Below are 11835 nucleotides of genomic sequence, written 5' to 3' on the forward strand. Positions count from 1 at the left end.
GAACGGAGGCGCAAGGATGCTCGTGAGGCAGAAAGAGAGAGGCAAAGAGAAAGGGCTGCCGTGGCAAAGGCTGCAGAAGAACGTGGCGATACGAGCGGAAAATGGCCTAAGTGGACTCAGTAGTGCTTGTACTGTGTTTCAATTGTATTTGCTATCTTTAATTCTGTCCAATTGCGGTATTATTGATGTATGTTAATTTAGTCATGCCTTGGTTCGTAACCAGCACATTATCGATGTATGTTAATTTATCCAAATGTCAAGTCTTTCAGTTCAAACAAACCGCAAAGAATCGACACAAAAATTGTCCAGCAAATTATCGATGTATGTTACTCTTTATTCAATTTGTCAAGTCTTTTAGTTCAAAAAACCAGAAGGATTCGAGACAAAAAATGGGCCTCGGCCGTGTATGCGTTGATCATACAATGAACTAGCGGCGAAGCCTAATTACTTCCAATCGGATTCGGCATGTTACTTTTATCCAAGTTGTCGAGTATTTTAGTTCAAAAGACCGCAAGGATCCGAAACAAAAAATGGAATTACTTCGAATCTATTTTAGTTCAAAAGACCGCATGTCGTCGCTCGGTGCTCCGACACCGGGGGCGTGCGGCCACGTCCCCCTTTTAGGTTCGGTAGGGGCGTCTGGGACAGAGACCCGGTGATTGCCGGCACGGCCGATGAGACCCTACGGGTCTGGTGAGACAAAGCGCTAAGGGTGCGCCCTAATCCAAGAACAGGTGCACGCACGTTTTTTTCCCAGGTTCGGGCCACCCGGAGGTGTAAAACCCTACGTCCTGCCTGTCTGAGCTGATATTGATTAAGGATCAATACGTTTACAAGTTGCCGAGGCAGCTCCCGGGCTTCCTCTCAATGTCTAAGTACTCCTTGCTACTCCCTGTTGGCTGTCTACTGGAACCAACTAATCCTGCATCTAACGAGCCAGCGAATGGAACTTGTGGAACCGAACAACCGTCCAACCCCCCTGACCGTTGGTATGGGTCCTCCTTTTATTCATAAGGGGATGCCACATGTGCCACGGTGCATGAGCTACAAGTGTCCAACGGGGAGGCATGCAGCTCCCCCCAGTGAGCTGGTGGCGTGCATGGGTGCCACCTCTGCTGCTAGGGGCCTAAGACCCTAGGGTAGGATTAGACAACCACTGTTCCTTGGATCCGATGGGTAACTATCCGTCGGTCGGCTCGTTTACTGAGCCGCGCGCCTTACTCCCTGCCTTGGTGAGACCGCGCGTCCCGCGCTCGCCACGCGCCCGTGTGGCGCTGTCCACTGGGCCCCACGCGCGAGGCGGGGGCATGCGCCCGGGAACCCCCAGTCCCGGCAAGTCGACCCCGGGAAGCACCCGGGCCCAGCGCACCCGGGACCCCCTCCCGGGAAGCAGCTTCCCGGGAGGCGCCCAGGCGGAAATATTCCCCGAAGCCCCGCTAGCCCCTTTCAGGCTGGTAGCTTGCCGGGGAGCTCATAGGCGCCCCCCGGGATGAGACCTTCCCGAGAACCTGGGAACAGGGCCCGCGCGTCGCACAGCGGTGGTAGCCCGAGTGCCACTGGTGCGACACCACAAGAATGGAATTACTTGGGCCTGAATCCAGTCGGCCTGGCCGAAACCAACTGGGCCAGTCGGCCACGACGAAGCCGACTGGGATTCAGTCGGCCTGGGCTAGGCCGACTTCCTCATGGGGGCCCCGCAGGCTGAGCTGGCGGCCTGCAGTCGGCCTGGCCGAGACCGACTGGGCCCATTGGGCCTCGCCCAGGCCGAGGCGGTATTATTTTTGATATTTTTGAAAAACGCGTATTATTTTCAAAAATGATTAAAATATCGTATTATTTATAAAAAATTAGCAAGATAGCCCACAACCCTGTGCAACATAGCAAGACGAAGCATATTGAGATTCGTCATCATTTCATTCGAGAGCACGTGGCCCGTGGTGATATGATCTCTCTTATGTTGCCACCGGTATGCAACTAGGGGATATTTTCACGAAGCCACTTGATGAAGCAAGATTTCGGAAGTTAAGGCATGAGCTAAATATCCTAGATTCTAGTGTTGTGGTTTGATGAACTTGCACCCGTACCCACGGTCAACACTTGTCTAGTTTAGATGTGCGCATGGATGTAGGGGGAGCATTGCTCAATTCATGGGCAAATGCTACCCTTATTGTGTTAACATTAATTTCATACATTGAGCTTCAATGTGAGTTTTGAGTCTTGAGTCCAAGAATCTATATTCGCGGTGTCAAGCTCATACATACTCAAATATGGTGGCCTAGGCCACCGCCCTCACTTTTGTGAGGTTGGTTCTTTTCATTCATTGCAAATCTTATAAGTCAATATTTATGACTCTATATATGTTTATTATTGGAGAGCACTCATCTCTTGGCATTTAGTTTTGGATCTTACAAGAGTGAGTGTATATATATATATCCAAATGTATCACCCTTTGTGTGCGCTCCAACCTAAGCCTGTCTCTTATCTAAGGAACCACTCTATTCTACTCCATACACAAGTACTCTTTCATTTCTAAGAGTGCCTGCAGTTCCAGGGCGGTACTGCCACTCATCCCAGAGCGGTAGTACCGGCGGTGGTACTACCGGTCCGATACCAGGTCAGTACCGCCCGACACAGACACTTAAAAGGGGCGGGGCCAGCCGGGTGAGGAGTTTTCTTCCCCACTCAGCCCGACCCCAAACCCTAACTCCTTGTGTTCCCCATTGGAGGCCTCCCCAAGCTCAAGCTTGGATCTACCGGTACTACCGGTGCTTCTCAGATCTGCTCCAAGGAATTCGTTCTCCTTCATCCTCTCATCCAAGATGACCGGTACTTTTCTTGTTTCCTCACATTCTAGGGCTCAATTTTTGAATCCCTAGGTGTAGGGTTGAGAATGTATCTTGTCAAGTGGATGAATCCAAGTTTTCGAGTAGGGTTTGTGCTTTAGATGTGTAGTTGATGTACTATTGTGGTGAGATTTGCCTCGATCTGTGGATTGAGTCCCTAACCCTAGGTACGTAGTTTCGTGCCTTCGGGCACGAGGCGGTACCGCAGCAGTACTACCGCTGGCGGTACTACCACCCTGGGTCAGGCGGCATTACCGCCCTGGGCTGAATCTCGCTTCAATATTGCTTCCACCACATATCTAATTCATGTTTTCCATGAACTTGTGTATGCTTATTTGTTCCCTCGTACCCTATTTCTGTCACATGTGCTAGTTCTAGTCACGGAGGGAGAAAAGGAACCAAGAAAGCCACCGGTAGGGGGCTTACCCAGGCTCAAAGGCAGCAGATTATCAATGAAGAGTATGAGCGTCCTCACAAGGCTCCTCGCACTCGCAGAGATCCAACCCCTCCACCACCACCTGTCCCTAAGAGGATTGATAAATGGCACCCTCAAGATTTTGTGGTGGAAAGGAACAAGAACCCTTATCCTGAGGATATGGAAGTCAACACCGGTATCGGGATTGGAAGGAACTTTTATACGGACTTTCAAGAATAGATCTTCAATGAGAAGTATAGGAAAGGTGGAGAGATCAACCTTGTGGTGCAACATCACATTGATGTGGATCATATGAGAGATAAGCGCTACTTTGATGAGGCTTATCAGAATTGTGAGAACCTTGGCTTGCTCCCTATCATCCAATTCAAGCAAGACTTTGATCCATACCTTGTTGCTCAGTTCTTCACCATCGTGCACTTTCATGAGGATGAGGATTGGACCATCACTTGGATGTCTAATGATTGCATCTACAGCTACACTTGGGATGAGTTTGGTGCCGTTCTAGGTTACCGCAACCGTGGTTGGATTGTCTCTCGCACTGGAACTGGAGTGACAAAGGATGACATGGCTCACTTGTACATTCCGGGAAGAGCCGAGGCTGGCAAGTCCAAAGCTCTCTTGCCCACTTATGATATCATGCACCGGGTGTATCGGAACACCATTGCTTGCCGTAGTGGCAATTTGGATCGGATTCATGGCTACATTGTTGATTTGCTCATCATGACACATCAGAAGAAGGATTCTAATGAGAAGCTGAACGTGATGAATTTTCTTTGGCATCAGATGTTTGGTGTGACTGTTCAGAGAAGGACTCCTACCTTTGCTTCCTATGTGATGGCTTTGATCCTCTCCAAGATTGTCTTGCCACCTACTTTCAGATTCACCATTCATACTGCTAGGAAGTTGTTGGTCAAGGATCATGCCAAGTCAAGGTATGGAGATGATGATGAGATTGTTGAAGAAGAGGCTGCTGATGATGAGACCGAGGATGAGAACTATGTGGTCCAAACCCGTAGCAAAGCCAAAGGCAAAGGCAAGATGGCCGAGAAGAAGAAGAGCAAGAAAGAGAGTTGGATGGTTGCACTTCATCGCAAGCTTGGTCAGTTATTTTGCATCCATAAAGATCATGAGCACATGATGTATGAGCGCCACTCCACTGGCAAGGAGATTCGCCGCACTCAGAAGGCCATTTGTGAGAAATTGGACATTCCCTTCACGAGCTCAGGGCGTGAGACTGAGACTACTCCAGAGGATGAATGGCGCTCCGAGCACACAACAAAGTGGGAAGAGCGCTTGACCTTTGCGACCACCCCTTCGGCATCCAGTGAAGATGAAGAAGAGGGCAGTAGCGACGAGTGATCCCCTAGCTCCATGCTTTGTGTGCTCCTTGGGACGTTATTCCCGTTTTGGTGTCTTTGATGCCAAAGGGGGAGAGTAGTTTAGGAGTTAGAGTAGTACAGGGATTTGCATGGTTTTATTGCTCGTTTTAACTCATATTTGAACTATTTGTGAGTTTGTAAGACCTAATGTGTGTGAAATACCCTTCGTGGTATTTGTGTGAGACATGGTGAACCGTTTATGCATGGTTGGTATTTGCTAGTCACTATTGTGTGTTGTGTGTTGCTATATTTGTGGCTTGCTTTATTCTATATGAGTTTACTATGCATTGTGACTAATTGACTAAATCATGTCTTACTAATATTGAGTGGAGATGTTGTCTATTTGAGCCCTTATAGATTTGCTCCATCACAAGATCTCATTGCAAAGGTAATTTGTCAATTTGCGGGTTTATCTAACTCATGTAGCTTCTTGGAAGCTTTGTTAGTTTTGTGATAGATAAACTCCATGAGTGATTCATTCTCACCCTTGTGTCTCGAGGAGGTATGATCTTCATTATACTTGAATGAATCATTCATATCTTTGTGTAGATCAAATTGAAATATCTTTAATCCTTGCAATTGAGTATTATCTTATAAAATCTAGGGGTAGTGTTGATCCTAGCTTATACACACACTTTGCATTCCAAAAGCAAAATCTAAATAGTGCATAGAGCTAGGGGGAGCCCGCCTATATTTTATTTTCTATGCGTTGAGCCTATTGCATATCTTTACAATGCCTTATTGATATACTTTTATTTGCAAATCTTTGTGTTGTCATCAAGCACCAAAAAGGGGGAGATTGAAAGCGCATTTCGATCCCTAATGAGTTTTGGTGTTAATGACAACTTAATATGTGGACTAACGGTATGCTAAGTGTTTTCAGAAATTATATAGAATCAAGCAAAGCGGTTGGTTGCCCTCAAAGGAAAGAAGCGTAGAAAGATTTACGGCTTTTTATTTATATTGAGTCGTAGGAAAATCCGTACTATAAAGAGGGAGTCCATCTGGCAAGGCTTGGGTTAATCAATTTCACGTACACACAACCACCAAATTGCACCCACCAGATAGCCTCAATCCCACCGGTGAAGATTATCGCTAAAACCTTCTTTTGAACCAGGGTTCTACCAGTTTTCTGTCCAGGGCGGCAGTACCGGTCATCCCAGGCCGGTAGTACTGGGCGCGGTAGTACCGCCCCGATACCGCACCAGTGCTATGAGGTAGCAAAACGCTACTGACATATAGAGGCACTGGTACGGTATCGGTGCTGCACTACCGCTCGTGGTAGTACCGCTCTGTGCAGAAATTGCACATAACGGGCAGAAATCGGGAATCCCTATAAAAGGGGGTCTTCGTCCCCAATGGTTCTAAGTTCCATTCCTGCAAGCGTTCTTAACCTCCAAAGTTTCAAATCTCGAGATCTCTCTGCCTAGTGCTTCCCTCTGGCTAATACTTTGAGGAAGGGTTGAGAAGAGCTCGATCTAGGTTTCACCAAATCAAAAGTTAATTCCACTCGTTTTCCTTGGTGTATTTTGTTACTCTTGGGATTTTGGGATCCCTAGCCGGAAGGTTCCTCTAAAAGCACTCCAATTTTGTGAGGAGGTGTTTGAGGATTTGGGAAGGAGCCTCCAATTTAGTTGTGGATTCGTGCCCTTCCCCTTGTTTGTAAAGGTTGGGCGTTCGCCTTTAAGGAAACCATTAGTGGAACTCACCTCGCTTTTGTGGTGTTGTGAGAGCTCATTCCACCTTTGTGGTGTGGTGAGTTGGAGAATAGAGTGATCCTTTGTGGCGTCTCTACCTTTGTGGTAGAGCACTCCTCCAAACGGAGACATACACCGATCTCAATAGGTGGAACTCCGGTGAAATCTTTGTCTTCCCGTGTGGTATAATTCTTGCCCTTTTACCTACTTGTTGTATTTCATTGTCAATCCTTTACTTCGGCTATTGCACTTCATACTAGGGTTGCAATCCCCTTAAAGAATCTAGTAATGCTAGGATTAAATGTTTGTATCTTTGAAGAAAAAAAAAAGGTAAAATTTGTTAGTCGCCTATTCAACCCCCTCACCCCCCTCTAACCGACCATACCGATCTTTCGGAGTAACTCCTGGATCCTCTCCATCATTTCCAACGTGTCCTTCTAAACCCACATTTTTCTACATCTGAAACATGTCTCGTGAATAATCAGCGCCAATCTGTTCTGCTGCGGTAAAAAGATCCAGAACTCCCACGTACACCGATGATCAGCACCTTCTCAGTTTCCATTGGGCCATCCGGCCCCACACCGTCATCAATCGATCCTCCACGGTGAATGTCGCAACGACGAAGGTGTATTGTGCTGCTGAGACTCATCCCCACCGCAGCCGGCCGCCCTAGGCTTGTCACATCTCCATGGGTGGTTGACCATGCGGTAGGCAATCCAGGTGCCACTGGACGAATAGGGGTTAGGTCAAAATGTCTAACGTGAAATAATAATAGTGTTGTACGGATTACTACGAGCTGTTACTCAATCATTAACTTTTTGTGTATTAGCAATATCTATACCGTGATTCATTAAAATCGGATCATTTTCCCCTAAATTCCATTAAAGATTTATCTTCCTTCTCTTATTCTGTATTCAGGATGGTAAGATAGCTATATGAGTGAAATAAACCAGCTAATTAATTAATTTGCAGTAAACGAATCAATAGTTAGCCCTAAAGAGAAGAAAGGCTGAAATGCTAAGAGACGTTTGTCTATTCTCTAATTCACCCGATCCCTATCCATTTCCAAAAAGGAAGAATGCATGAACCATGGCAAAGGAGAAAGGACGGATCACTTGCCAATCCTTTACAAAACTATGCCAGAAAGGATCGATATAAAGAGAGCAATCGCCAACCGAACCTCATGTCCTAGGCAACACGCCCAACGGAGGTCACGGTCTCATCAGGGGACGAACTGCAGGCTAAACTCCGCCAGGAGCGAAGCAGAGAAGGCTTGGGCCCTGGTCGATGGGCACGGTCTAGAAATTTTAGATGGCGCCTACGAAGAAGACAAAGGGCTGCGAGGCCATAGCAAATTCCAGGGGTATGTTAGTATGTGTATAAATTATCGGATTATCATACTAAGTTAGTGGTGTAGCAGTATGCCTCTTATACTTTCTCTTGCATCTTACTACTTTGTATCAACCAAATGTGACACTAGATAATAATGCATCCATATGTGAAAGGGATCACTATAATTAATTGTTCGCGCACATATTATATTCTGGGGATCACTAATACATTGATAAATTGGCGGTGAACTTTGTTCAAGCTTCGCTTAGTAAGATATTTTTCTATCGAGTATGTTCACGCACACATTATATATTTCTTGCGTTGTTGGTTAGATAATGTGTCATATACAGATTTCATCACTAGAATTTCAGTTGGTTTTGCATTTGGCAGGATCATACAGCAGCCGACTCCCACGGGCTGCCAATCCGCGCTCTCACCGCATTTCGCACATTCACGTTGCACTCTCGCTTCAATCTCCACCACCCACACCACTGTCAACTCACACCACCCATTTTCTTCTCTCTAACCCGCACATCCCTCAGCATGCAGTCTTAATTTCTCTTTGCCATGCATGCATGCTACCTTGCGGATATATACAGCACCGACTTTGCCTCTCTCCATCGGCCATTCGACCAAGGACACGATATCGATCGATAAATTCTCGCACGACCTGACGAAACGTTCGTCGGTTCGTCAAAAAGATTCGCAATGGCGCCGAGATCGCGGGCCGTCCTCTTCCTCATCGCCGCTGTCCTCGCGGCGGTAGTCGCCTCTGCGTCCGCGGAGGACGCGAAGCCGACCATCCTGACTCCTGTGGCGAACACCCCGCTGGGCTCATTCGAGGGCGCTGACGGACCTGTGGCCGACGACGCCATGGAAGACGAGGACGCCGCGCCCGTCGGGGCGCCCATTGGCACCACCATGACTGAGCCCAAGCCGGAGCTCGCCAACGCGCCCCCGGGAGCCACCGAAGCTGAAGGTGATGATGCAGCCGCCAGTGGTGCTGCCTCCGTCCTCGTGGGGGCTTCTGTTGCTGCCTTCGCCGGCGTCGTTGCCGCGGCGTTTGCCTTCTGAGGACGCAGCCAAGATTTATGCTTGCATGTGCGCGGTCTTGATTAGAAGAGTGAACCAATGCAGGTTCTGATGTGTTGTTGTACTCTCAAATTAGGTGCATCACCCTACCATTCATGTCTTTTGTTGCTTTCTCCTTCCATCCATGAACTTCCATTTACCAACCAGCTTTGTTAACCTATTGACAATCCACTAGTAGAATTTTAATCACATGTATAAATCCCTGGTCATGTAGTTTCATTCAATATATGTTCGTCGTGGATAGACCATGTTTCCAGTTTGTAGCTAGGCAGATGAATTTGGTATACACAACACTATTTTGTTCAGAAAACTCTGATCTTTCAGTATAAATACATATTTGTAAGGTTTCTGTATTTAACAACCTAAATCGTTTTTGATACAATTGATCCGTTTCAAAATAGATGAGATGCAAAAAAATGTGCGGTGTATCAAACTTGTTTTACTTTGATTACTACAGAGTAAAATATTAAAGGTTTAAGGTTGGTAACTAAATTCGCACCTCGCATTAATTTGTTGTTGCACCCAAACAACACTTACTATACGCGGTACTGACGCATGACGATTAAAGTGTAAAGAGACGTATACCATAGCTAGACGAGCGAAGGTCATCGTGTACTCGACACTATGGACAACCGAGAATTGTCGTGGGTCCGTGGCTTTGCCTTGAGCTTTTTCTCAGGAATTAGCACGTGGCAAAGTTAGCTTGGACACGGAAGGCTTCTTTACCATGAAATTGTATGGCATACAACCCTTTGTCGTAAGTGAGAACAAAAGGTTCATAAGAAAACCTTTGGTTAGCTTTCAGGGCTTTCCTGCACACGGCAAAGTCTGTTTCCCCCTAGTGCGGCAAGATTGACACATCGATGTTTTTTTAATATGTCGACTTATGAAACGCGGCCTACTCTCCTATGTTAGGAGAGCCATCAAGGGGATTGCTAATTAGCCTCGAGCTCGGACCGAGCGGATGATTCCGAGCTATGAGGCAAGAAGTCTTTTCATGCTCTGACCGAACGAGTCTTTTCAATCAACAAGGTAAGGATTCTAACACAATCCCTCGACCACGAATCCAGACCGAACGAGTCTTTCATGATATCGAGACTAGAGTTCCCTCAGAGTTCTAGCCTATCCCCTTGTTTTATATTCCAAGTGAGGGTGAATGCTTACATGCCCCATGGGAGTGTAGAAATATGGGATTGGAACCCTAAATTGTATTCCACGATGCTTTTATGTTGTATTGATCTGACCCTCTTATGGGTATATATAGAGGTACAAAGGAGGAGTTAGAATTGGAGTACAAGACAAGTAGTCTCGTCCAAACTGATTCTATCTTATCTCTAATCACAAGCATATTGTATCTCTAACATTCCCCCTTAGTCGTAGAGGGAGCGAAGCGGACGATTGCGACTAGATTTGAAGTCTTGTGCTTCCATCTTCTTCTCCGCTTCATCATCATCAATTGTGTCTCTAATGGACTAGTCCGGGGGCAGTGCCTTCCGTCCCCTTCTGGTGTCGTCCCCTGTCTCTCCTTTATTCTCTCCCGCAGTCATAGCGTGAGTGTCGTGGACGCTAGTGACGACGCAGATACTTTGACTGGAGTTGTTGCCGACGGGTAGATGTGGACATAGCCCTTGATATCGATGTTGAGGTAGCCGATCATGATTTAGCCGTGGTCGAATGAGTTGTTGTCATAGTGGATGTAGCCTCACGTAGCCGATGGCGCAAAAAAATAGTGCTATAATGTACGTAGACACAGAGCTGCAATCGAAGACGATTCACCTTGCAGATGTCAAAGGGTGTCGTTGGAGGCATCGTTCGAATGTGAGAGGACGCGTCAAAGGAGATGAGACCACTAGTTTTGCCAGAACGGTGGGAACGCATCGAGCACACATCGGTTTTGCCAGGACCATGCGTGTGCAACCGCCAGCTTTGCCAGAACCGGAGGGAAGTCATCACAAATAGTATGTTGGTGGTCAATGCAGTCGAAGCCGTCGGAGACGTGGAGATGCCATCGTCGATGAAGCGTTTTGCAGAAGAGTCTGTTAGAGGACGCTGGAGATGATGACGCGGTCGATGCCGTCATCAGTGAAGCATACACGGCAATACCGTTGTGAGCGATGTGTCTTGCAATTGAACTGTAGAGGATGAAGGAGATGTCCATCCATGTGGACGAAGCGACAATGGCTGGTTGACCATAATTCTTGATGTAGACCAAGTTGATGAAGCTAGACCTTTGGCTATGAAGTGTCGGTGATGGCGAATCGGCAGGCATGTCGACGATGATCTGTCGCTTGAAGGAGTCCATTTTTGGCGACGATATGTCGATGCCGTGTCGTGTCGTGTCATAGAAGTCGATGAAAATTGCATCTCGCTTCACACCGGCCTGGCACGTAGAAGGATCTCTGTTGATGATGTCGCTTATCGTGTATGTGCTCGACGTAGAGTAGCTCGTAGCTGGGCGTGGTGTTCGGTGCAGAAGTTGGTGTAGATCGCTGATGTGGACGTCCGCCTGGTGCAGCCGATCAGGAGAAATTTTGCCGTCCAGTAGCTGACACAGATCGGTCTGGGTGTCGTGCGGCGCTGCGCTTCTGGCCGTGGATGAAGGAGCCGACCGAGCGCGTTGACGAAGCTGGTGCCGTTCCCGGATCGAAGCTAGCTTGTGTATCTCCCTGCCTCCCTGGCCTGCTCGCGTTGAGACTTCAATCAGCCACGGGTGCATGTGCATGCAAATCCATCCAGCCGTATGCATTAGCTGCTTGCATGTGTGGGCCGACGAAGGCTATCGTGGAGTTGCTGCTGCCACGTGTCTGCGTCGTTGACGTGTCACGTGACGCGTGCAGTGCTGGCCGTGCGCGTGTACGCAGGTATTCTGTCGATGCCGATCGGATCCAGCCGTCTCGGCAAGACTGCGTGTCACGGTGTCGCCTGCTCCTGAGGCGTGGAGTAGGCGTGTCACGGTGTCGGAGAAGGCGTCATACCATGATACCAACCACTGCTCCCGTGGAGCAGCTGCGTTGCACCATGTCACGGACTAGAGTTTCGATCGTGAAGATCGAGAT

General features: G+C 47.7%; 1 protein-coding gene across 1 annotated transcript; it reads left to right on the forward strand.

Annotated features, from left to right (window-relative positions):
* The first annotated feature begins 8329 nt into the window (after positions 1-8329).
* LOC112270027 lies at positions 8330-9022 on the forward strand. The gene has a single exon (XM_024457646.1). The coding sequence runs from the start codon at positions 8396-8398 to the stop codon at positions 8759-8761; it is 366 nt and encodes a 121-aa protein (XP_024313414.1). The 5' UTR covers positions 8330-8395; the 3' UTR covers positions 8762-9022.
* Positions 9023-11835: the final 2813 nt, after the last annotated feature.

The sequence above is a fragment of the Brachypodium distachyon genome, chromosome 1 (assembly GCF_000005505.3).
Source record: "Brachypodium distachyon strain Bd21 chromosome 1, Brachypodium_distachyon_v3.0, whole genome shotgun sequence".
NCBI lineage: Eukaryota > Viridiplantae > Streptophyta > Magnoliopsida > Poales > Poaceae > Brachypodium > Brachypodium distachyon.